This window comes from Carassius gibelio, chromosome A14 (assembly GCF_023724105.1).
Source record: "Carassius gibelio isolate Cgi1373 ecotype wild population from Czech Republic chromosome A14, carGib1.2-hapl.c, whole genome shotgun sequence".
Taxonomy (NCBI): Eukaryota; Metazoa; Chordata; class Actinopteri; order Cypriniformes; family Cyprinidae; genus Carassius; species Carassius gibelio.
The window spans coordinates 4,345,291-4,371,462 of NC_068384.1; the positions used below are offsets into that span (position 1 = coordinate 4,345,291).

Here is a 26,172-nt window from a genome sequence, read left to right on the forward strand (position 1 = left end):
TTACTAATGTGGGGTAAACTGTGTCAGGAGTCAGGAACAAGGAATAAAATAGCTAATACAGATACACTATTTGCTGCATATACTAGGGATGGGCATTCGATTAAATTTTCTTAGTCGATCGTCGGGAGAATTAACGATCGACTATCGATTAATCATTAATATTTTTATAATATAATTATTTATTTTTTATAATAAAAAAATGCAATGAATACAAAAATACAGCGTGTTTTTCCTCGGTGAGACCTTTATTACAAGATCAACTTGTGGCAGACAGTTAAACTACGTTCAGGCAAACCGAACATATATGCGCGTGCATATGCAGTGCTCTAAAGCAGCGGAACCTGCAGCTGCTAGCAGGCGTTCTTAAACAGAGACCTCATTTGTTCCAAAATAATAATAATGATAAAAGAATCATGTTAAACAATAACATTAAAAAAAACCATTATAATACTTAGATCTGACAGATTTTGTTAAAATGTAACTCAAAACTATCCAAGCCAGAAGAAAAGGCCAGATATTAGCCTTCCTAACAATTACGCTAACGTAACAAATTATGCTCCTTAAAGCCTCATGAAAAATAACTAACTTTAATAACTAGCATACAACTTCTGCACAAGTCTACGAATTTTTGCTGAGAAATACCGCATGTTGACATGATCTGGTGTCAGACGCGACCGCAACCATGGTGACCGTCAGTCCAGCCGCCGAAAACACCCACTCTAAGGGAACTGACGTTGCTGGGATGCACAGGTACATCATTTGAGTCGTGGCCGAGTTGTACTTAAACACCCCATCACAATGTTTGCAGTTAACTAGTTCGCTTTTTAAATCAAAATGGTCCCACGCCACACGTTACATCTTCATGATTATTCTTTGAAATCAAAACGGAAGATCACAAATAACCGAGTAGGGTGTCAAATATTGCACCCTGGTGGTAAAATATTTAATTGCTGCCACACAGTGAAATTCATTTAATTGCTTCAAGACTCACACTACGCAACGCAACCTGCATTAGATTAAAAAAAAATGCTTTAGATTAATCGATAACTAATTAACATGATCGAGGAAAATCTTAACGATCAATTATCGATCGTCGATTAATCATGCCCATCCCTAGCATATACTATTATAAATTATAAAATTAAGATCCCCCCTCACAACCAAAATGGCATTGTGTTGTAAGTAAAGTGTTTCAGAAGCACTGGGGTAAACTGTGTCAGTGAAAACCAACAGTAATAGTAGGTGTTTGTTTTTTGCATTTAAATTTTCTAGTTATATAAGCATTTTTGCTTGTTTTATGTTTGTTAAATGTGTATGTTTACAATAAAATACAAAAAAATACTGCAATTCCATTAACATGTGGTAGCAGGAATCCGAATATAAAAATAGAAGTACAAGTTTTTCCTCTTATTACTCCATGCTCAGAGTACCTAAATGACTGAATGAATAAAGTTTACCCCTCACTGAATTTAAAACTATAAAGGAAAAATACTACTTCCCCTCTTACGAGATCAAGGCAGTGCAACAGAACACTAAAGAGCAGATAACATTTGTGCCGTCACAAACATTTTCATCAACGATTTAGCAGGTTTAGCTTTTATTATAGAGGCACTCACTTCCTCACCTCACAGCATTGTGGAAATAACACACATTGAAAAATAACTCTTAAAAATACCACTAAATCAACACAACAGCGCGAGTACGGAGAATAGGCTTTTATCACACTTCCACATTCGAAAAGCATAAGTTTCATATAGTAGAGTAACTATACATCATCTGCACCCCTGTCTCAATGGTTGTGCCCACAGCACGGGATTGTTGTGATTACTTATTATTATTTATTACTTTATTATTTATATAACATTTAACACTGATATTTCTAACAGAGTATTGTGAAACCAAGGAAAATGGTTTCATGACATTCCAATGTATATTTTGAGACTTAAAAGGAGAGCGTGCAAGCTTAATGTGTGTGTATGCAAAATACTTCAGAGTCTGACCGCCTTATTTTATTACAGAACTGCAAGAAAAGACAAAGCACATCACGCAAAAGAGCATTTCTGCCAAATCTTAAAATGTTAATTACACCCATTTTGGATTATTAAATTAAAGGTTTGTGGAAACGTTTTTCTGTATTTAACAATAATTCTCACATTTTTCATGCATTTACTTTGCAATACAATCCTCAATAAAAAAATAACTAGACTGACCATCTTAAGTCATATCCTTCGTGATTGAGTGCAATGATTGAATTAGCATTACACAAAACCAGCAGGTTAATCACCATATATATATATATATATATATATATATATATATATATATATATATATATATATATATATATATATATATAAAGCGAGAATAAAGCATTAAAAATAAGATTTAAAATAAGTCCGATTATTCATGAGCAGCAAGATGCTATTCAGTAATCTCATGACATACATGGTAGTGCATCAGTATAAATAAACAGTTTAATTATAGATGCTTATTGCAAAGTCCAACTAAGTTGCATTTTCTTCACAAAACTGGCGTCTGTCGATTGACAATCATGCAAGGCGGAAATTCCTTTACGTAAAGACCGGAGCCGCACTGATGACACGCAGAATGTGATAAAGAGTGCCATGAATGTGATGCAGGCTGTTCTGGGCCGTGCGCTGAAGATGTGCCCGCAGTTCAGAATGAAAACAAGTGGGCGCGGTTCACTGAGTCATTAATATAGCGCGGCGTCCTTGCTGATTGGCTATCCAGATTCCACAGTTTCCAGGAAACATCCCCGAGAGCCTGCGCTTCGGGTCTTCCTCTGTGCCCATATAAGGAAGTAACACGTCCGTCCTCCTTCCCCCCTCATCCAATCAGAGCCCGCCAGTGACATTTGTGGACGTAAACATGAACAGAGAGAGAAAAGCAAGGAAGGAACCGGACCACCGCTGTAAAAATGACGCATTAAGACACTGCCTGTTGTTTCAAACGGATCATTTAGTTTGTTAAATGAATATTATACTAATATTCTGAATTAATGCACTGTTAAAAATATTCCAAAGAAAACAAGTGCTCTATATTACCCGCAACACTTCGAATTAATTGCATAAAGAGGTGCGGCTTTCAGCACACCAATGTGTGTGAAATGATTTAAATAGCATAATCACAGAGTACATTATCATTCTCGAAAAAAAAGATGACGAATATGATGTTCATCACTGCACAAAATGCACGGTAAAGCATGTGCGGAGAACGTGATATAAACAGTTATGTAATACCCTGCAAGTAACAATAAGCAGCATTTAAATGCGGTGCACAGACTCGCTAAAGCGCAGTGTTATATAGTTGGCGGGTAACGTTATTCAAAAGCCATGGCATCATCATCGACAATGCGTTCGAAGAAAAAGTGGCGGCAAATGGCGCTTCTATCCACAGCCATTGTGAGACACACACACGAGAATGACAGCTTAGCTCAAATCTAACACCGCATCATTATTTATCTCGTGCTTTCCAGTTCATGTTCGCTACCAACGTGTGAACGGATCAGTTGTGTATATAATCTGTCAAACACATAGTAATTGTAAACCGGACGTGGCCTCCATATATATAAAAAAATCAGTCTATAACATCCGCTTCCTCTTATCATATAATGACAGAACTGGGTTTCACTTTGTACACTAAGGCAAGTAAACAAAATCATATTTTTGTATACGGCAAATAACTGCACAGATCCTGCGAATAGCATGTTAGTGTCATATCCTATTTATCCTTTCCCAAACTTAATAACAACATACAACAAATGGTGTATCGGTAATAAACAGTTTACCAAGTAACATGAATTTGCGCCAAAATACCGTAAAGTTTGATTGGACGCACATCATCTGACGTCAACAACAAAAGACATGGGAAGTGTATCTTCCACCGTTTAAAAGTTGATCGGCACATTTCATTTTCTGTCCTACATAAGCTCCATTAACGTTACACAGTTTCATTAAGAATTGTTTTAGCAACCTGTCAAAACAGAAGCGAGACCCATTTTCGGGTCACGACCCACTGGTCCAGAGAAGTCAGATTTATGGAGCTACGTTAGTATGTGAAGCTGAGTGCTGAGATCAGACGCTCGCGAACTCCTCCTCGTTGCACGTCTTCCCACGATAGTATTTCATTACTCGCGGTGTTTTACTTCCAACGCACAATTATCACCGTTAAACGACGAGCCTGCTAGCGCAAATGCAGATTACAGTCGCAAAATCGCGCTACAATTTGACAGAACGACCAAAACACGATCAGAATGGGCGAGAAAAAAAATCTCCATCTTGAAGTCGATCCAACACAGCTGTTTTCGGGATTCTCCATTTTGGCTCCGTTCGTTTCCAGTTATTACGCACACGCACCGACCACATGTTTACATATAAAGAGTAAAATTAACAGCGAGCGTGTTTAAAATTGACAATATAATGAAATTAGCAAAATAGGTGCGACATCAGGCTTTCCGTATCGGAAAAGGGGGGAAAACATCGCGTTCTCGTCCTCCATCTTGCCTCTCGATTTGTGTTCCTGACTGTGCAGGGTAAGGTTAGCCCGCTTAGCTAACTGTTTACCAATGAAACGCCACAAAACACACAAACTACATTCGCTCGTGAAACCATAACATGCTTGTTAAAATTCCCAATGAGCACGGAGAGGTGTTTTTTATTATTTAAACACGGCAACGGAAGCACGGCGGCTCGTCTCGTATCCTGTCCCTCGCTTACCAGGCTAGCGCGGCTAACACATCATCCAAATAACCCTAAAGCCACTAATTTCTATAAATCTCTCCGCCATTTTACCACTTACCGGATCGTCAGGGTCGGTTCCGGATTGTTTATAAGGACTTCTCGAAGAGCTAGATGGACTCCAGTGGCTTAAAAGTGCGCATTCGCTGCTATTTCATGGATGTAGTTTGAAAGTGGCGGTCAGAGGCGGTTTTGGACACGCTCTTACCCCGCTTGCTCCGTTCGGTTTGTTGTTCCGATCACTCAGAGAAACCGCCGGTATAGAGCCGCCACCTGGTGGACAGTGGAGGGATTGCAGTGAGCTCGAGACTGACGTTTAGAGGTCGAGGCCCTTACGTGGAAAATGCATAGTGCAGTAGACAGTCAGAAATGAACCATTTTATTATTAATAGGTAATATTTTCCATTAGATAAGGATTTCTGGGGCATTTTATAAGGTTATTATATATATCTGTACATTTGTTAAATACATTTAAGTTGTTTTCTTATCAGAACACTTTGAGCTGTTGATTGTAAATAATAATAATGATAAAAAATAATGCAAAAGTATTTAAATGCACAAACTATTTTAACACTGATACACTTACATACATTTTTAATTATTAAAAATATATAAAATCTGCTAAGTGTTTGGAAAAGCAATTACTAAATACATATAATTACATATATAAAGTGAACTACACTAATTGGTAAACAGGTGGAAATCATTCTAAATATTATTCTAAACATAACGGCTTTTCGCCTCACTTTCCAGTTCATGAATTATAAAACTGACAGATCAAAAAGAAGAGAAAAGATCCACCATGAATTCCACTTTTATTGTCATTACGATGGATGATTAAGTCAATTTTAAAGGAATTATGACAACAGAAAGGCATCAGAATTAAATTTATGCATTTAGCAGACACTTTTATCCAAAGCGATTTACAGTGCATTCAGGCTAACATTTTTTACCCAACATGTGTTCCCTGGGAATCAAACCCACAACCTTGCGCTGCTAATGCAATGCTGTACCACTTGAGCCGCATGAACACTAGAAGACAAATGAGGTTGGCTGGTGTAGTTTAATCAACTTTGAACATGATTAAAAGTGTCAAGCAATTAATGTTTTATAAGAAATAAATAAAAGATCAAATATAAGGTACACTGTAAAACATGATTGCCAAATTATTAACAACAATGGCAAGGTTCATAAAAAGTAGTCTACATAAAGGCACTAGGGTAATCTACATCAATCTGAGGCGGTGTATTTAAGAGGTATGAAGAAGTATATATAATAAAGATGCTTTTCCCTGCAATATATTCCAAGTTAAATTATGTAGTGTATCCCTGGCTTCATTCAAAGCAAACACACGAGAATGTACAGCTCATTATTTTGAGTTCTTCACAAAAAATAAAATGCAATGTAATTTTATAAAAGTTAGCACATCTACATGTATATAAACACAGCTTAAATTTTACACATCTATGTCCTATAGGAATGATTACATTCTGCCACTTTGAATAAACATCAGTGTTTCTTTTGGAGTGCTGTCTTTCAGGCATTGTATGTCTTTATCTTCTGCGTGATGGCGGCACAACAGATGGGACACTTGTTCAGGGATTCTGAACACTTCTGACAGGTGACCAGGTGTCCACAGGGAATGAAGACAATGTCAATGTCACTGTCCATGCAGACTTTACACAGCTTCTCCCTCTGGAGTTTCTCAAGTTTCGTCATGGGGTCCTCTGTAGAAAAGATGAAAGAAACAAACGCATCGTTAAAACGGCAATAACAGAATGAAATAACTCACCGTAATAAATATGAACAACAACAAGTGGTTCGCTGCTTTTTTATTTTATTATATTTATTTTATTATTAATATTTCGAGATGTTCAAAAGCTGTCAATCTGCACAATGTGTGGTATGTTATATTTTAAATATATGATTAAACTTCATTTTATGCTACAATACACTTGAAGCATTTAGATGTTTAAAAAAAAAATCATTTTCTTTTTCTTTAGTTTTTTTTTAAGCAAAAACCTAAAGCAAAGCATGCCCTTATTTTTTGGAAAACTAAGTTGGAATTCACTTCATTTAAAAGTTCCTTGCATACAAAGCAGACTTTCAAAGAAAAAAGAAAACTAACACTTGCCAGATTTCTCAGGCATGGTACAGACACTTTCCTGTGCACTGATGTCTTCAATAAGTGCTTCTACTGAAGTATAACCATTGGCGTTCTGACGTAATTTCTGCAGAATGGTGCGATCCACTATGGTTCGGTCAAAACCCATTTCTACAGCTTTATGTGCAATCTCTGACTGCAGGACTTTCTGAGCAACTGAACACAAAGTAGAAATCAAATAAATATCTGAAGACAGGATGTTTCCAGTGATACTGCAGACAGCAGTTATAAAAACTATGCTTATTGATTCATTGGATTTGAAAGTAAATTAAACTCAGAAATACTTACTATGCTCATCACTTGTAAAGCCATTCTGACTTGATCTCTGTGAGGGAAAATTACAAGCATGTTAGACTACTCAAAGCACACTATATATCTCAGAATAAAAGTTCATTGACTGTTTTCATTCTGAAATCGATTTTCGATTAAATGACAAAATATTGGAAGTGGCACATTCCACAGACGCATTATAAAAGCATTATAAGAACATTTTCTAACGCTGCACAAAAAATTGAAACCATTTAAAAATCATAGAGCATAATGCTATTGTGAATTCACAAAGGCTGCGTTTCAGTTCAATATTTGCGCTGTGGATTTAATATGAGCTTTATTTATAGTTAAAAATTGATAGCCTGAATGCACTGGCTATCAAATAAAAGCGTCTGCTAAATGCATAAAGTTAATTTTAATTTAATTTATATGCATGTAGGTTACGGGCATCTCAAAGCAGCTCCATTCACAGTAAATGCTAATATTTTAGTCAATATTAAACAAGGATTAGTTTGCACTGTAAAGTGTAAAAACTATTTAAAATAAACACAAGTCATTGGCACCCTCTGCCGGTATTTGATATAAAACATAATGTACATAAGTTGTGATTATTATTACATTATGTATTTTTACTGTTTTGTTCAATAAAACCATGATTACTCACTTTTGATATTTTATTTGAACCCATTATTATTGCTTCAATGCTATTACATAGGTATTTTAAGTAATTTTAAAGTCTTTTTTTATACCATAAAAAAAATGATCAGATTACTCGATTTATTGTCAAAATAATCATTAGCGTCAGCCCTACATTCAGCACAATCCCCGGAGTACACATGATTGTGTAAAGTACAGTTAATGACTCACTGAATGGTCTCCTTTTGGATATCTCAGCTGCACACTGTTGACAAATTCTTCTCCTTTTTCTTCCTGAAGGAAACTGCAGCTGGGGGTCAATTAGAATAATTTCACAATTAGACCCCATTTTTTTCCATCATGGTTTATGCTTGCCTCATATGATATACATCTAAAATATACTGATAAATACTATTTAAAGTGTGTGTTTAGAATCAAGTTTTAGAAATTATTAAAAACAGTTCAATCAAACATAAAACACAAGATTTGTAAAGTATGATTTTCACAGAATGACATTAACTTTGGTCCATATGGAGTCATAATGACTCATTTTCTTCAGGTATACACAATATATCAGATAATATAAGAGACTATAATTTGGCTGTTTCAGTTAATATTGGATATATTTATGCATTTAGCCATCGTATGATGTACAGTACACTTTAAGTTAATTTAAACAAATAACTTATCGACACTTAAAATGGTATATAGTGAATCTTGAAACCAATAACCCTATAAATGTACAGTATGAAAATGGATAATACCATTAACTAAAAATAAAAACAAATGTTACTTGACAAACATGAAACTTAAAATAAAATATATATATATATATATATATATAAACTTAATTTGAAGTACTAATCCAATTAAAACAAAAATGAATTTAAAAATAAAATTATATAGATAAATACATACACGTATATATACATATACACACACAAACTTAAAAAAATATAATAATTCACAAAAACACACTAAATAATTTATATTAAAGTGAAAACAGAAAATATAAAAATATAATTTAAAACACTAACAATAACTATTAATACTATATAAATTATATGAAAATAATAATGGTAGATTACAATATTGTGACTCCCAAATTCACATCTAAATGACCGATTTCATTTTTTTACAGTTTTTTTTTCTCAAATTATTATTATAATTTTTAAAATATAAAATACTACAGAATTATTATATTCTACTTATTTAGCCTTAATAAAACTATTTTTGGCATCAGCCAGAATTGTAATAGTGGTGCTTTCCTACTTCTTTTGTTGCTTTTAGAGCTTGACAGCAGCAGTTACCATATACATTCATTATATGCAGAAGAACAGCCTGGATGTCAAGTCAAATTTTCTGGTGAACATGCAAATGCACCACAGTGTCTCATCAATATAAGAGAAAGTATTCACCCTGGATAGTGCCTGGCATGCTCCTCCCAAGGGTCTTCTTCAGGCCTCCAGGTCTTCAGTCCTCCTCCACATCGAAAGCAGAGCACCTGGTCCTGTTCTCCTATAAGATCAAACACCACAACAGTTTGTTCACTGGCTTCCAGCAGAGTCCTGCAAGGATGACACATTTTTACAGGCCAAAACCCAGAAACCTAGAAAGTTGGGTTTATTTGTGAAGACCATGATGATGAACAAAACTTTTAAGAATCAGGAACTTTTGTTGGTGACAGTTTTTTTTCTGCAATAATCCTATTGGGTTTTTGTTATGGGAACTAGGGTGATACTAACTTCCAGTTTAGCCTATGTGTAACCCTGGACCACAAAACCATGTCTTAAGTCCATGGGGTATATTTTTAGCAATAGCCATAAAAACATGGTATGGGTCATAATTCTTGATCTTTCTTTTATGCCAAAAATCATTAGGATATTAAGTAAAGATCATGTTCCATGAAGATATTTATTAAATTTACTAACGTAAATATATCAAAACTTTAATTTTTGATTAGTAACGTGCATTGCTAAGAACTTCATTTGGACAACTAAAAAAAAAGAAAAAAAAAGCGATTTTCTCAATATTTAGATTTTTTTTGCACCCTCAGTTTCCAGATTGTCCTATCATAATAAACAATACATCAATGGAAAGCTTATTTATTCAGCTTGCATATGATGTATAAATCTACATACATACATACATCATTGTGCTCTATTCTCCATATATACACATCTCAAACACATTTCTCTAAAAGCTATTCGTATAAATAACTGAATAAGCTTGGAGAATGATTGCAGTAGTTACCCGTGCTGTAGAAACCGGCTCTTGCCAGTCTCTCAGGGTCTATGGGATGTTGTCTGTCTCTGAAGCTTTCAAGACGCCCCTCAAAAGTCTCCATAGAGGCTCTTTGCCCATTCACCCTGGGTCTAGGTGTTTGCAGCGGAACATTGCCCACATCGTGGCCCAAGATAAAGAAGCAGTTTGGGTAGTGCTTTGCATGTTCACCCCAGGCATCGTCACCTGGCTCCCATCCTGCCAGCTTCTGCCCACAACAGAAGCACTCCACAATGTCTTCTGTGCCCAAGTAATACATTCCTGCTGCTGCCAGGTCTTCAGGCTGGACTGGAGCGCTTGCAGGCCAGTTACCGAAAGTATTCAGCCGAGCTTCCTCACTCTTCATGTATGGCTTACTGGGATAAATGGTCTGATCCAGCACCTCTCCCGTGCGGAGCTGGAACTCCCTGGCTTCGGCCTCTTCATCGTAATCAGGGCTTTGAATGAAGTTGGAGACTCTCAAGCCATGAGCACAGCTGAGGAACCTGCAGTTGGGAGATGCTTGCTGATGTCTGTTCAGTGGGGTGTCCCCTTGGTTCCAGTCCTCCACTGTCGCATGGCAGCTGAAACAGCACACCCTGTCCGCCTGACCTGTAAAATAAAAGCCTGCCCTGGCCAGCCGCTCGGCTGAAAATTCATCAGAATGGGGGAAGCGCTGGAAGGAATTCACACGATTATTCATGGATGACCATCCATCATCAGCAACAATTTCTCCATCTTGACTTGACTGGGCCATTATTGCTGTAACCAAAAAAAAAAAAGAACATTCTGTCAATTAAATACAAATTAAGAAAGTCTCTTATAAGTCTCTTATGCTCAACAAGACTATAAGTTTGTGGTTTCAGCCTCTGACTTCACACCCACGGACCGTTGGCTGAACATCTGACGCACATGGCATGCAAAAGTGCAAACACTTCAGGAATGTCAAAGTCATCATTTAATTCTACAGGATTTCCGGGAGACGCATGTGTAGCATTCTTTAACGTTCTGCTGGAAACAAAGATGCCATGGCACCAAACCCCTTCATGAAAGAAGAATGCCGTAGTGTTTACAACTGTGATGAAGAGCACTTATCAGGATCAAGTAAACACTGGAGTTTCACAAGTATGTGAAATATTAAAAGTTCGAGGCATAGAATCTTTAAAACACGTCTGAGAGTTTTTCCCAACTGTCTGTTTTGGTGACATTTCCACACCTCGAAACGTGACGATGAACGAAACAAATTATGATTGGTTGTTGGACATGTCAGTCAAACGGACTCATGGGCGGGCCTTGGCCAAAGAAAACTGCCATAGATTCCAGACCTTCAGCTTGACTGAAGATTGTAAAATCTTCACAAATCATTTTCACATAGCCTACTGATTTGCTGCTCAATTTTCATCAGTCATTGGTGCTCCAATATAAATAATTATTCTCATCAATGTAATAATTTCTGCTGAACATTTTTGTGAAAACCATGATACCTTCAAGTTCAATGAAAACAATTTATTTGCAATCTTGCGTAACATTATAAATGTCTTCTTCTACTGTCATGAATTCATCCTCTCCAAATAAAATTATTATTATTATTAATATTAAAGCTGCGGTAGGTAACTTTTGACGCTCTAGCAGTTATTAAACAGAACTGCTTGCGTCTTGCGGAAGAACATTGTAGCCGGAACTACTTCTCTCTGTTTATGTCTATGAAGAATCACAAAGGTACTGGGTTACTCCGCCGCGGGGTACCCCCGAAGCAATCTAAAGTATTCTGAATATAAACACTTATTATAGGTGCACCCTAGTGATTCAGGACAAGCTAAAAACACGGTTTGGAAAATGGATTCATGGTGTACTCGCTTATTATATACATTTTTCTACATTTTGAACACAAACAAAGTTACGGACCGCAGCTCTGATTGGTTGTTTTTCTGCCGGGAGCGATGTATTTCTGCAAATGGCAATAGGACCACTGGGAGGAGCCAGAGGAGCTTGATTTTTTCACAGATTATCTGTCTCATATTCTACTGTCAAGACATAATGACAGGTTTAACAAATATGTAAAAAAATATATTTAATATAAGTTACCTACTGCAGCTTTAAATCTTACCTCAAACTTTTGAATGGTAGTGTATCGTGGTTTCCATTAAAATATTAAGCAGCACAATTGTATATTGATAAGAAATGTTTTTTTTAAGCAGCATATTAGAATGATTTCTGAAGGATCATGTGATGCTAAAGACTGAAGGATGCTAAAAAAAATGCTTTTTTTCACAAGAATAAAATATACATATATTATTATTATTTTTACTCAATAAGTTCTGAAGAAAACAATGCTAACAACAAAATACCAAAAATAATTCAATTAGTATATTTTTACATTTTCTAAAGCAATGTTTTTAAATAGTCAAGTCTGGTTGCTGGGTTGCTGATATGTGGTTGCTCAGATCAATACAATCAGGCAAGAATGATCAATAATAGTGATTCTTGCTTTTGTGTAATTATTGCAAAGTTTTAAAAACCTTTATCTTGTTCAGAAATGCTGTTACGAAGGAGGTCATATGTCATTTCCACAACAACGGTCCAAAATCAAATTGAGTCACCAGAACATAGTGAACCTGAAGGGCTGATCAGAACATTCCATAGCTTCCATGAAACCCCCTGTGTGTAATGGGTTTACATTGTTTATGCATGACTCACATCCACCAATGACACACACTCAATGGATATCTACAGTCTTTGAACAAGGATTGCAAAGCCATGAATGATTTAAAAGAATCCAAAAAATTTTAGCCGTGAGAGTTTTTCTGAGTTCCTGTCACTTTAAGATAAAGAGGCGTTGTCAGTCACGTCTCAAGCATGTGAAAGGTGATATAACATCCACCCCGATTCTAATTGCTCAAGAACATTTAAGAACTGTTTAATCTATCCCGACTACACTTACATGGACATACCTTAATCATGATCTTGCATCATGTGGTTGTACATCATGTACATTACAATTCAAATATCTTATGCAACATCTTTTTGTAATCGAGTGGAATGACTGCACCTTATGTCCACACATCTTGACATGATCACGACAATCAGTAACATTATCACACCTTTCTACACATCACACCATGCCACTGCAAGAGTCAAAAGATGTCCTGCCCAAAACATAAGTATCAGAAAATTCCTAGAAACTTGGAGGACTTTTTTTCTGCTACTTTCATTTTAGATCTTAGCATTTGAAATGAAAGAAAATTACACTTGAAAAGCACTGAAATAACTTTCCATCCTGAATTACGACTAACTTCAAATTATAGAATGCTTAAATTGAATGTTTTACTTAACTAATAAATACAAATACCGTTTTGTAATTATAAAGAACTTTCACCTGCCCTGTTAATACTCTGTATAAAATATAATCAAGGAAAACAAATGCATTGCATGCATGTAAAGTTATATGCATCTACATCCACACACACGCGCATATCCATCTAATTCCAAGTTCCAGCTGGTTCCAAAGCACAACAATGGTCTTAAACTTGAAAACAAGTATGCTACAAAAGGTTTACTAACAACAGAGATCTGCTTATGGACCTCATTGCTCAAAACGGTAATGCGTCAGGTTCAAATGTTTTCGGTTTGACAGTCCTTGTGGTACAGAATGGACTGAAAAGCTTTCACTTTCCTTCATTTGCGATCAAGGCAGGGAAAACATTTAAAAGGAGGCCGCGTCGAAGAGCACGGTCGGGCTTTGACCTTAACTCGACAATCAGGCTAAGATTAACTACAGCGCACTAGCGTTAGCATGAGCTAGCATTCCGCGATGCCATAAACCTTATCGTCTGCTTACCTTAGGTCAAGAAACGCGTTATTAACTCGAATCAACTCCAGTACTTGAAATATGTAAATCTTCACTCAGTTCTTCCCTTGGTCGAAGTAAATTAATGCGTTCCAGGCGAAGCAGGGGGTGGAAAACAATGTAAATACGTCAGTTTACAATGGAGGCGGACCCGATGTAGGAATTGATTGATGATTGGCTGCTGTTTATCTCATGAATATTAATTAAATGGGACTCTCCACAGTACAATTCCCAATTCAAATGTCTCATGAGTTAACCTTTGCATTAGTAAGATTTGTAGTTTCATGGCATTTGGAAAGTGGGTTGGAATAAAAAAAAAAAAAAATTCATTTTTTTATTTCGCTTTGTGTACCAGCTTACATATATTTTTCTATCGTTACAAGAAAGCCAACCAGAACATTTTTCATTATACCCTAAATATCATATATGTTAAGACGGTTCCTACGCAGTATGAACTTATTTTCCAGACATAGAAAAGTGTGGATAAAAGAAAACAGACAATCCAAAATGTTGTTTCCAGAATATTGTTGACCCCGTTTTGTTTTATAAAATATAAAATGTAGAAAAATAAATTTTCTCCTACAAGCAGAGTATTTTCTTGAATTTCATGATTCATATCAAACATAATCCTATATTTTCAGTAGAGTAGAATTATGAATGTTTTTATAATTGCCATGTGCTTGGCAGATAAAGTCTCATTCCATTCATGAAAATAGTTTGTTTTATAATTGAAGAAACAAAAATGTGGGCTTGTGTCTTATAAATTCAGATTAAGATAAACTAAAACAAACATTCAAACTGAACTCTTCTTCAATCAGACTTCTTTGTAGTAGTGTTAGTAAGTACTGAAATTGTAAAAAAATGCAATGATACCAGCCATTCTGTAGGACTGGAGGTACTGAGTATCAGATTGATTCAGTTTTTCAACAGCTCTACAGTCTGTCACATTGATTACAACAGTAAAGGATGGCACCAAAAAAAAAAATCTGATCTCAAAATAGACCATGGACTGTAATATTTCATATAATTACTTACTTTATTTTCATTTTATTACTAATCTTATTAAGCAATATTTATCTAACTGAAAAATATTTGACAGCTACATGCTGTTTATTGTGTTATTTACTTTATTATTATTAGCATTAATATATATATATATATATATATATATATATATATATATATATATATATATATTTCAAATAGCTAAAATAGTTAAATAGTTTCAATAGTTTTTGCTATGGTACCAAGAACTGTGCAGTTTTACTGTTATTGGTACCAACTACTGAAATATTGGTACTGTGACAACATTACTTTAGTATGAAATTGTAAATTCAATATTGTGAACTTAACCATTAATTGTTACTACTTTAAATATTTTCACTAAAAAAAAATGTTCTGAAAAAAATTGACTAGAGAAAAACATGCAATTTTGAAATGGAAAATATGTAGCAATGTACAGTGTGTGCTCTATATAGCCTATGGCACTATTTGCGGAATTAATACATGTAAGCTGATAACAGAAGCCCATATTTTTGTCATAGCCATTCACATTTTACTTTTGTGGTTCACATCCCGTTTCATTTTCGTATTACTACTACTGTTCTTGAGGCTCTGTGTGCAAAAAAGTCCCTTTGGACAAAAGTGTCTGCTAAATGTATAATGTAATGTAACTAGAAACTTGCACCCAGCTACATTTCCACATTTAAAAACTGTATTATACATGTATCTTGATTATTTGATCAATATTATAGTCTGAGCATTCGTGCAACCTGAAACCAGGTAAACTAATGGTTTTGCATATCTGGGTTACACATGTGAAGGGTCACACGTGTATCCATATGTGGCGCATACATTTTATGTGATTTTTTTAAAAACTGACTGAACCTGTTCTGAATATAATCAGCTATATGTAACAAATGTGACTGCAAGCAAGATTCTAGAAATACTACTAGAAAAAAAACATTTTCATCTAAACTTAGCGATGGTCACAAGTGGAATCCATGAGAATGGAAATGTTGGATCCTCACAATCTATCACCTGTGTTCCTCATTTGTGAGATTCTTAATGAAGTGTCTGTTATAATAATAAATAAATGGTGGAGAACACTGGTTCCTCATAACTACACCCTGAGACTGGTTGATACAGGATTTGAACATAGAGAGGCATACCACCTGGCGGAGGCGGACCACTTCCCAAAATGTAAGAATGGCATGAGATGAGGTATTTCCATGTTCAGTGTTATAAGATACCGTCATGGGGAATCGTGGCAAACTGTAGTTTAGTGTCTGAGGAAGTTATCTTTACCACTACCCTATTTAAACTGTGAAACTTTTGCTGACAAGCTAGCGGCACTACACATTCATATGATTTTTTTTTTAAATGTGTGGTCAGCATTTCCCTCGTTAGTAACCTAGAGCTAGAATATTTAACAGCAGTTGTAAGAAGTCTGCCTAAATACATATACAGTATCGAATGGCCAGAAGCTCTAGTAGCCTATATTGAGCATTAAAAACATATAACTACTCGCTGAATGAGAAAGAATAAAAGAATACAAGTGCATCTTATAATTGTATAATATACACTACAGTTCAAAAGTTATGGTCAGTTTTTAAAACTTTAAGGCCTTTATATGCTCATCAAGGCTGCATTGATTTGATCAAAAACACAGTGAAAACAGCAACATACTAAAATGGACAAATTAATAATGTTTAATTAATAATTTACATCGTTTTGTATTTTAATACATTTTAATTTATTAATGTGATAAGAAGGCTGTATTGTTACCAGCCATTACTCCAGTCTTCTGCACATAATGCTTCAGAAATCTTTCCAATATACTGATTTGCTACTGCTGCTCAGTAATTGTATTTTTTTGGAAACCATGATAAATATTTTTCAGATTCCTTGATAAATAAAAAGTAAAAAAAAAAAAAAAAAAAAAAAACCCAGCATCTATACATTATAAATGTATTTACTGTTACCTTTCAATATCAATTGATTCATTTAATGCATCCTTGCAGATTAAAATGAGTAACTTTAGAAAATCTTTATGATTCCAAACTTTTGGATGTAAGCGTACATGATGGGCTCATTTCTTTATTCATTTGAGTCTACATTTACCTTTTAAGACAACACTCATACTATATGACTGCAACAGTAAATTTTATTCAATTATGGTACATATGGTACTACGGTATCATGATTTTCACACAGGGATACAAAACTAGAAATTACATTTTAAGTGGCTAACAAATATCAAAATCTGCTTTAGGTTTGACAGAAATAAAGCATTAATGGCTGAAGTAGACAAATAAAAATCAGAATGTCATCTATGAGTCTACAATAAAATGCACTGAAAATGTCCAACTTATCAAGTCATGAGATTTTAAACTGTCAAAAAGTGAACGGTGACCGCAACATAATTTTTCTCCTCAGCAATGATTTTTAAAGCTTCTTTCTTTCAAATACAGTCACAAACAAGTATTCATCATACTTGAAGAGCAACTCAATTAAACACTTGTTTCAACCCTCTACGATCCGTTTCAACACCGATCCCAAGCCACCTTTAGCCACTTGTAGAGGCGTCATCGTTTCCTTGTTCTCAATGTAGATGCTGGCACCATGTTCCACAAGGAGTTTTGCAGCCTCTGTTCGCTCCTCGTCACATGCAAGATGACTGTAAAACCAATGAAAAGCTCATGCACGACTGCTCTGAGGAAGCATTTCTACATAATTATGAGCCGACAAGAACAGTAACACTGTTACACAGCAGTTCTACTTACAGTGGTGTGTTTCCTTCGGAGTCCTGAATGTTGGTAGAAGCACTCTCTTTTAAAAGAAGCTGAATAAGTCTGTAGTTGCCCTTGGCAGATGCTCTGTGTAGAGGTGTGGATTTCAGTTTATCTGTTGCATTAGGATCTGCTCCATTTTCCAGCAAAATCTGGGCTATCTGTTACGACAATAACAATTTTTTTTTTTTTTAAATACTTGAATATAATTATGATGAAGATTTAATATATTATTAAATTAACAAAAGCTTCCTGAAATATATTCACTTTCGTTGAAACTTAGGGGCAATCCGAAGTGGAATTCATGATAATGGAAGTGTTAGATCATCACCATCAATCAGCTGTGTTCCTCATTTCTTCAGAGTTTCTGAATGAAGTGTCTGTTATATTAACACATTTAATCTAAATGGTTGAGAGCACTGGGCCCTTAACTGAACTTGGGAAAAAGTGCTAGCAAAATAAAGTATTTCAAGTTAGTTAATCAATGATTCAGTGATGTCCTTCCAGTTCAGCTCTCTTTCAATAGTCCCTGTGCAATCAGTCCAGCGGCGCTAACTAAGAAAGCCAAAGGGGACTGCGACAAGGAACCAAAACTCCACTGGTGGCAGAAACGGAGAAAAACCCTTGGGAGAAACCAGGCTCAGTCGGTGGGGGGGCAGTTCTCCTCTGGCCTTTCCTCTGAAAATGTTTCATAATTTCATTTTGCATTCTACATTTGATAAAACTGTGCTGTTAAGTTTTGTGAAGGAGGGCCACTGGTAGGAAACTCTTTAGCTGTGTTTATGATTAACAGTTACTATGAACTATGTATTTTAGGTATGGAAATGATGTATGTTGAGTTGTGATATTTGGGACATGGCCATTGTGCTACTTTGCATGCTACTTTAGGCACTACTTTAACCACCGACCAACCACACCACAACCCCGCCTCTCGCCCACACTGTCCTCTTTTTGGAAACTTAAAATATAGTCACCCTTATTAAATGACGTGGTCACCTGGTGATTCGATCAGATAGTTATAGATGTCAGGGTATTTCACATTTCCCCATTCAGTTGGATAATTTCTCCAACAAAAGGAAAGGAAAAGGAGCACTGATTTAGACCAATTAAAATTAGTTTCTCAGTATATCTCCTCCTCTCAGGTTCACATAAGGTGGTGAAATAATCCTTTGACATAAAATAATAAATTAATATGTAATATGTTTCCTGCCAGTGTGTATTTCTCAGTGTACATTGCAGTCCACTTTTGTGTCTTTAAATGCTTGTTTTGTGGGGGGTCGACAGGTTATAAAAACATAGTTCTGCGTTTTTACTGTACACCTTGTCACGCAGCACCATATTTGTTTTGGATGGAAGCCAGTATAAAGATTGGATAAAGATTCATACTAAGTGGCTGGGTATCAACCAGCTGCCACACGATTACATTTCCATATATGATTTTCTTCTATTTGTGGTGTGAGGGCTTCCGAAAGTTTAATGCAAATCACTATATAATAAATCTACAGCGATCAAATACTGAGCCACATCTTATTTTGAGTTGTTTACCATACCTGCACATGCTTATTCGATAACTGTTTTATTCCTATTTGGGTATATGTATATACTTTATCTTTTATTTAGGCTATTAAACTATTTCTCATGATTTTAAATCTGCATTTAACCTCAACCAATTTAAAAGATGTGCTGAATTCTGATTTTGTAGTTTTTGTAGATTTAAAATTAAATTATTATAATCTTATTTCAAGTGATGAAAGGTTTTGAAAAACTGTCAGTAAGGTTAACCCTGCCTGGTTTAAATATTTGAAAATAATTAACAATTGAAAAGTAATCAAAACATAATCAAATGTAATCAGTTACATTAACAAAGTAATTGAATTAGTTATACTACTTATAACATCTTAAATAGGCTAACTTGTAATCTGTAACCTATTATGTTTCCAAAGTAACCTTCCCAACACCCCTTAAATGAAACTTATTTTACCCCAAACAAAGGTTAGTCCAAAATAATAATAATTTGTTGAAGCTACCTCATATAGGTTTTTGGATGCTGCGTAGTGCAGTGGGGTGCAACCATTCTGGTTCACAGCGTTCAGCTGAGCTCCTTTGGATATTAAAGATCTGACAATTTCTTCTCTCCCAGCAGATGCTGCTATATGAAGTGGAGTCCAACATGCCTGAAATGATATACAAGTGTAAAGAACTCCACCAAGAGGATCTGTAGTGAATGACAAAGTGTCAATAGTGCTACTATCTGGACATGTTAAAAAAAAAAAAAGTCATGTTATAATTCCACATCTAAATCAATTGGAGATCAGCAATAACGCTGAGAGGAAAGTTTTTTTTATTTTTTTTTTTTTATTTTTTTTTTTTAAATACAAGAGCGTTAAGTGATGCAGTGTGAGGTTCTGTACTGTAGCAGGACACACTGCTGACTCACATCATCTTTGAGATCCACATCTACTCCAAGATCCAGCAGAAACTTCACGACAGCCACATGTCCAGCTGAACAAGCCCAGTGCAGAGCAGTCCTGCTGTCCTGTAAGAAGGAAGCATTCGTTCAGAGCATGTTAAACTCGTGACAGACCGCTATCTCCGCATCAATGGAGATACTTCAGTATAGCATCATGCTAACCGCTGTGCGCGCGCAACGACACTTCCCACTGAACATTACCTGGTCTGTTTTGGTCGCTAGTGAGCTGTCAGAAAACACGCATTTTTTAAGTTCTTCAAACTTTCCAGTATAAGCTAAATTACAGATTTCTACATTTGAGACTCTTCCCTCCATCTCAGACTTTGGGGAGCACAAGCATAGAAATACCTAGACGCCTCATTGGCCGCTTTGAGCCGTTGCCGCGATACGTCAACGCGTCCGCCATGTTAGTGAGGGCAAGACTGCCTTAAAACAAATGAAAGTAAACGGGGACAAGCGGTTTTTACTGAATAAAAACACGATAACGTTCACATTCATCAACCGATTTCAGAGGTTTGTGATCCACGTGCAGTTAAAAAACTTTGCTCCAGTTATTTAGTTAGGTTTGGAAAATTATTAATTGAAAGCTCACAATTGTCTCACTTGTTGATTTCGTTGATTTTTTTCGGTTTACAAATCTGTTAATTTAGTATAACTGTAACATATTCATGTAATGTAATTTGAATGTACATTACATGATATGTAGTTGTTTTATTGCTTTCTCTGTGTTCAATCCCAACATTTTTCTTTCTTTTTGTTTCTCTCTTTCTTGTGTCTCAGGTTAGAACACAGCTCATTCCCTTTGAAATACTGGGATACAATCTAAATAATACATCTTTAAACACTAATTTGCTATCGTTTAGAAAATTTAATAAAACAAGTAAATACAAATCAAAAAGTGACACTTGTAGTCTGCTTTTCATTTTGATTGCACTATAGCCAGATGAACTCCACAACAAATAATAACATGTAACTGATGAGGCTATGGATCCAGTGAAAATGAAAATATGCACTGATACAGTGCACAGTAGAAATATAGTAAAGTGATATTTTATATTCAAAAGTATATGTAGTACAACTTAAAGTAAAGTGAATAATATGAAAAGCGAGTACAATGGTACAATAACATACGATATAATAGATTTATAATAGCATAAAATTATATGTATAATATGAATAATACCATAACATAACAGGTCATTTGAGTCAGTTTGCTGTTTGCAAATCATTTGAGTCAATTTGGGAGTTCGGAGGGGCTTCGCAGAACAATTGAATCAGTTCGAGAGTTCGGAGCGGGTTCGCGAATCATTTGAGTCAGTTCGGGAGTTCGAAATCGGATCGCGAATCATTTGAATGAGTTCGGGGTTCGTAGCGGGTTCGCGAATCATTTGACTCAGTTCGGGAGTTCGGAGCAGTTCGGCAGTTCGCAAAACATTTGATTCAGATCGGGACTCCGAATTGCGTTTCGCGAATCATTTGAGATCAGGTCTTTCGAGCGGATTTGCAAAGCATTTGATTCTATCATGTCGGCTACTAGATAGAGTTTTAATAAAGGAAAAGAGGTTTAGAGACAAATTTTTGTTAATAGCCTGTTAGTTATCCCACAGTCCATAGCATCACTAACTGTATAATTTATTAAGGGAAAATTAAAACGAAATAGTATGAGTTTCAATTTTTATTTTATTTATGTAGCAATGGTCATCTTAACCTCTGTGCAGTGTTCAGGGTATTTCAGGACCCTAAATTAAATTCTAATTCATCTAAATGACATGACACTTAATGACTTTACCAAAACAGAAATTGGGATGTCTGATTGTATATTAGTGTAATAAAATCACTCAGAATGCTCATATAGTTCTTTTGTTTAAAATTGTAATTTTAAATGTTTTCCAGTAAATGGCAGAAATCTACCACTTAAGTACGGCAAATTAATATACGACCATGTATGAAAGCAAGAAATGTAGATATACTTTAAAGTTAACTACATATTTATTTTGTATAAGCATTTCATATAAACATGTAATACTTTTTTTTCAAAAATGTAACATTTATACAAATTTCATATCAACTGTATAGTAAAAACATTAAAGGAAGTGATGTTACAATTCATGATTGTCTAGATATTGGTGTTTTTAAATTTCACCTCTTAAAGCACTTTCTTTTATCAATGCAAATATCAGTATTCAACATTTTTGGATTAAAACATCAAAACATTATGCATTTGTAATTGCAGGTTAAATGCATTTATATCTTGCATTAAACAGTAAACATCTGTCGGGGTCTCTAGAGAGCGATGTGTAGAGGATTAAAACTTGAGCCAGAGGTTCTTCACCGCTATGAGGAGACCTTTGACGTTAACGTTCTTCTATCTGGTCTCATCCTCCACCCTAATGATCCACACCTTGGTGCAGATGGCAAAGTGGTGGACCCAAATGAATAACCTCTCTGTGGCCTGGTAGAGGTTAAGTGCCCTGATGTGAAAGAAATGGGAGAGGCATCCCACATTGAGTTTATTGGGGACCATGCAAAACTGAGAAAGAAACACACATTGGCATTCCACGGTCAGCTGATGGTTACTGGCTTAGTTAACCTGGTGTGATCTTGTGACAAGTACAAGAGGGGACTTCCATGTGGAGAGGGTATGGAGAGATGATGAGCTGATCACAGAGATCACAGCTAAAGTTGTTGAATTCTACTTTGGCATATACATTAATTTTTTGCTAGGAAGAAAATAGGCATGAAAAATTTACCAACAAATGATGTTCCTGTTCTATAGTGAATGTAGTTCTATAGTGTTATATTACAAGAAAAAACAGTTACCCCAATAAGTCATGCTTCAGTTAATTATATTTTATTGTTATTTATGTTATATTGTTGCAACATACCTACCCCAAACTGGAAAGATATGTCAGGAGGGGTTGGTGATTTCTGATGTGTTCAGAATCTGAAACGATACTGCAGATCATAAGTAAAAGTAAAGAGTTAGATTTTTATTAAAAATTTCTGACTTAAATTTCCCCCCTAAAATCTAAGCATTAAATTCAGCAAAAAAAGCACACTGAGAAGTATGTGAAAGATTATATGTATAATGTTTGTTAAAACCCTGGCGACTGGTCAAGGTAACACACTCCAGCCCAAAAGAAGGGCATGTGAAAAGGCTGTGTTGTGGTGCTTTTGCAGACAGTCTGAAGAGCTTGATGACGTTTGCTTGCGATAATCAGAACTGTCCTATACAACATACACTACCGTTCATTTAGACTGCGTGGGAATCAGCAGCACACCAGCCAGAAAAGTCATGTGTCTGTGACTTATCACCCACAACCTACCTCATACATGTTCAGTTTCTCATCATTTATATGGACTCTTTATAAATGTAAATGTATTTACATGTTAAATATGTAAAGGAACTGAAATTAAGTTGGTTGTTACTACTATTTAAGTTATGCAATTGTGTTTGCAACCAAAGAACACTGATTTTGCACAATTCTTCCTTATTACAAATAAAGGAGGCAGAATTTCATTCAGTCTTTGTGTATTTTATTTACAGACATGGCTAAAAAACATTAGATGTAAGAAGAAACATTACAAAATCTTTAGGAAAACAAAAAAACATTTATGTGAGCATGGTGTATAATTCTAACATGACGCCTTAACAACAACACTTGGACACATATTGGTCAAAGCACAGCACGCAACCACAATTTTATCCAGCAAAGTCTTCAGCTCAGTCTCAGGACCGGTGTGGACAGTGCCTGGCAATGGGGGTGGATTCACAGGACCTTCCGTCTCAGGTGCAGGTGTAGTGTCTGACAATAACAATATAAAGAAATTGTGTCATATCACAACCTCTATTCCTAAGGAATCCAGATTAGCTATATATGGGATACACACAACATACATTACCGTTCAAAAGTTTGGGGTCAGCGAGATTTTTTAAATGTTTTTGAAAGAAGCATCTTCTGCTCACCAAGACTGCATTTCTTTGATAAAAATAATAAAAACAGTAATATTGTGAAATATTATGACAATTTAAAATGACTTTTCTATTTTAATATATTTTAAACTATTTTATTCCTGTAATCAAAGCAGGATCACACTCCAACATTTCATAGGCAGGTTTGCCTGCAAACACAGTCACCAAATAAATTGCAATGTAGCCTAGATTGTACATTTAAAACTGATTAACGTTACGCTTTAATACACTGGTAACTTAAGATCATTATCTTGCCATGTCATGCTAGTTAAAATTTACAGAGAGTAATTGTAACTTACCTTTGTGAAAATGCTTTGAACACAAAATCATGTGTGGTGGAGTGTTATCGAAGGTAATCTTGGCCTCCTTTCCGCTGCTATCCATGCCATTCGTCGCCTTTTTGTCACCTCTGAAACATGGCTTGTACTATTACTTTTCCACGCTGGAAAACAATAAAAAGATATTCCGTTCTTAAGCTTTATGCCACTTCTATCGTGAGAACGACTATTGCAGTTTATAGCACAGCAAGTAGACTGGATCTTGAACACTGCGTTCTCCCTCCATGCAAATAAGTCTGGCGCCTAATGTTTGTGCCGCGGATTCCCAAAATGCTTTGCGTTCAACACTGGGAATACGTCATGATGATCTCTGTAGGCTACTAAATCAAGTTTTAATAAAGAGAAATAGGTTTAAAACACTGCTTCACTAACCTGCTCGACTGTTAGCATAACAGATAAAATAAAACATATATTTGATTAGGTCTAGTTGCCGATAAGCTTTCAATATAAGTTATTGTTTTTAATATAAGTCACCATCTCAACATTTACTGCTCTGCACCACAAACATCCCGTTTTGACGCGTGATTTAACGTCTCCGCAACTTTTCCAAGCAAACCTAGAAAGCACAAAACATTTGATTCAGATCGGGACTCCGAAGCGCGTTTCGCGAATATTTGATCGGGGCTTCGGAGTTTGCAAAACATTTGATTCAGATCGGGACTCCGAATCGCGCTTCGTGAATCATTTGATCGGGGCTTCGGAGTTTGCAAAACATTTGTTTCAGATCGGGACTCCGAAGCGCGTTTCGCCAATCATTTGATCGGGGCTTCGGAGTTTGCAAAACATTTGATTCAGATCGGGACTCCGAAGTGCGTTTCGCCAATCATTTGATCGGGGCTTCGGAGTTTGAAAAACATTTGATTCAGATCGGGACTCCGAAGCGCGTTTCGCGAATATTTGATCGGGGCTTCGGAGTTTGCAAAACATTTGATTCAGATCGGGACTCCGAAGTGCGTTTCGCCAATCATTTGATCGGGGCTTCGGAGTTTGCAAAATATTTGATTCAGATCGGGACTCCGAATCGCATTTCGCGAATCATTTGATGGGGGCTTCGGAGTTTGCAAAACATTTGATTAGATCGGGACTCCGAATCGCGTTTCGTGAATCATTTTATCGGGGCTTCGGAGCGAGTTTGCAAAACATTTGATTCAGATCGGGACTCCGAAGCGCGTTTCGCGAATCGATCGGGGCTTCGGAGTTTGCAAAACATTTGATTCAGATCGGGACTCCGAATCGCGTTTCGTGAATCATTTTATCGGGGCTTCGGAGCGAGTTTGCAAAACATTTGATTCAGATCGGGACTCCGAATCGCGTTTCGCGAATCATTTGATCGGGGCTTCGGAGTTTGCAAAACATTTGATTAGATCGGGACTCCGAATCGCGTTTCGTGAATCATTTTATCGGGGCTTCGGAGCGAGTTTGCAAAACATTTGATTCAGATCGGGACTCCGAAGCGCGTTTCGCGAATCGATCGGGGCTTCGGAGTTTGCAAAACATTTGATTCAGATCGGGACTCCGAATCGCGGTTCACGAATCATTTGATCGGGGCTTCAGAGCCAGTTCGCAAAACATTTGATTCAGATCTGGACTCCGAAGCGCATTTCGCAAATCATTTGAGATCAGGTCTTTCGAGCGGATTTGCAAAGCATTTGATTACTTGTCTA

At 36.0% G+C, this 26,172-nt stretch overlaps 3 protein-coding genes across 5 annotated transcripts in view; all 3 read right to left on the reverse strand.

Annotated features, from left to right (window-relative positions):
* Nucleotides 1-5,019, reverse strand: part of LOC128027300 (cohesin subunit SA-2) — a 32,346-nt gene extending 27,327 nt beyond the window's left edge. For both annotated transcript variants that reach the window (XM_052614762.1, XM_052614761.1), the window contains exon 1: nucleotides 4,819-5,019. The gene's annotated coding sequence lies outside the window, so the exon portion shown is untranslated. The remainder of the gene's footprint in view (nucleotides 1-4,818) is intronic.
* Nucleotides 5,020-5,555: 536 nt separating this feature from the next.
* Nucleotides 5,556-14,094, reverse strand: LOC128027301 (E3 ubiquitin-protein ligase XIAP). 2 transcript variants are annotated; one of them, XM_052614763.1, is made up of 7 exons: nucleotides 13,928-14,094; nucleotides 10,081-10,851; nucleotides 9,246-9,345; nucleotides 8,059-8,137; nucleotides 7,210-7,246; nucleotides 6,892-7,077; nucleotides 5,556-6,484 (listed from the first exon to the last, which is right to left on the reverse strand). In XM_052614763.1, exons 2-7 carry the CDS (start codon nucleotides 10,844-10,846, stop codon nucleotides 6,294-6,296), a joined length of 1,359 nt encoding a protein of 452 aa, XP_052470723.1. In that variant the 5' UTR covers nucleotides 10,847-10,851; nucleotides 13,928-14,094; the 3' UTR covers nucleotides 5,556-6,293. The 2 variants fall into 2 exon arrangements, with proteins under 2 accessions (XP_052470723.1, XP_052470724.1); XM_052614764.1 differs by lacking the exon at nucleotides 6,892-7,077.
* Nucleotides 14,095-17,084: 2,990 nt separating this feature from the next.
* LOC128027028 (26S proteasome non-ATPase regulatory subunit 10) lies at nucleotides 17,085-20,589 on the reverse strand. The gene is made up of 5 exons (XM_052614351.1): nucleotides 20,399-20,589; nucleotides 20,165-20,263; nucleotides 19,755-19,901; nucleotides 17,722-17,888; nucleotides 17,085-17,615 (listed from the first exon to the last, which is right to left on the reverse strand). The coding sequence occupies exons 1-5, from the start codon at nucleotides 20,510-20,512 to the stop codon at nucleotides 17,462-17,464; spliced, it is 681 nt and encodes a 226-aa protein (XP_052470311.1). The 5' UTR covers nucleotides 20,513-20,589; the 3' UTR covers nucleotides 17,085-17,461.
* Between the last annotated feature and the right edge of the window lie 5,583 nt (nucleotides 20,590-26,172).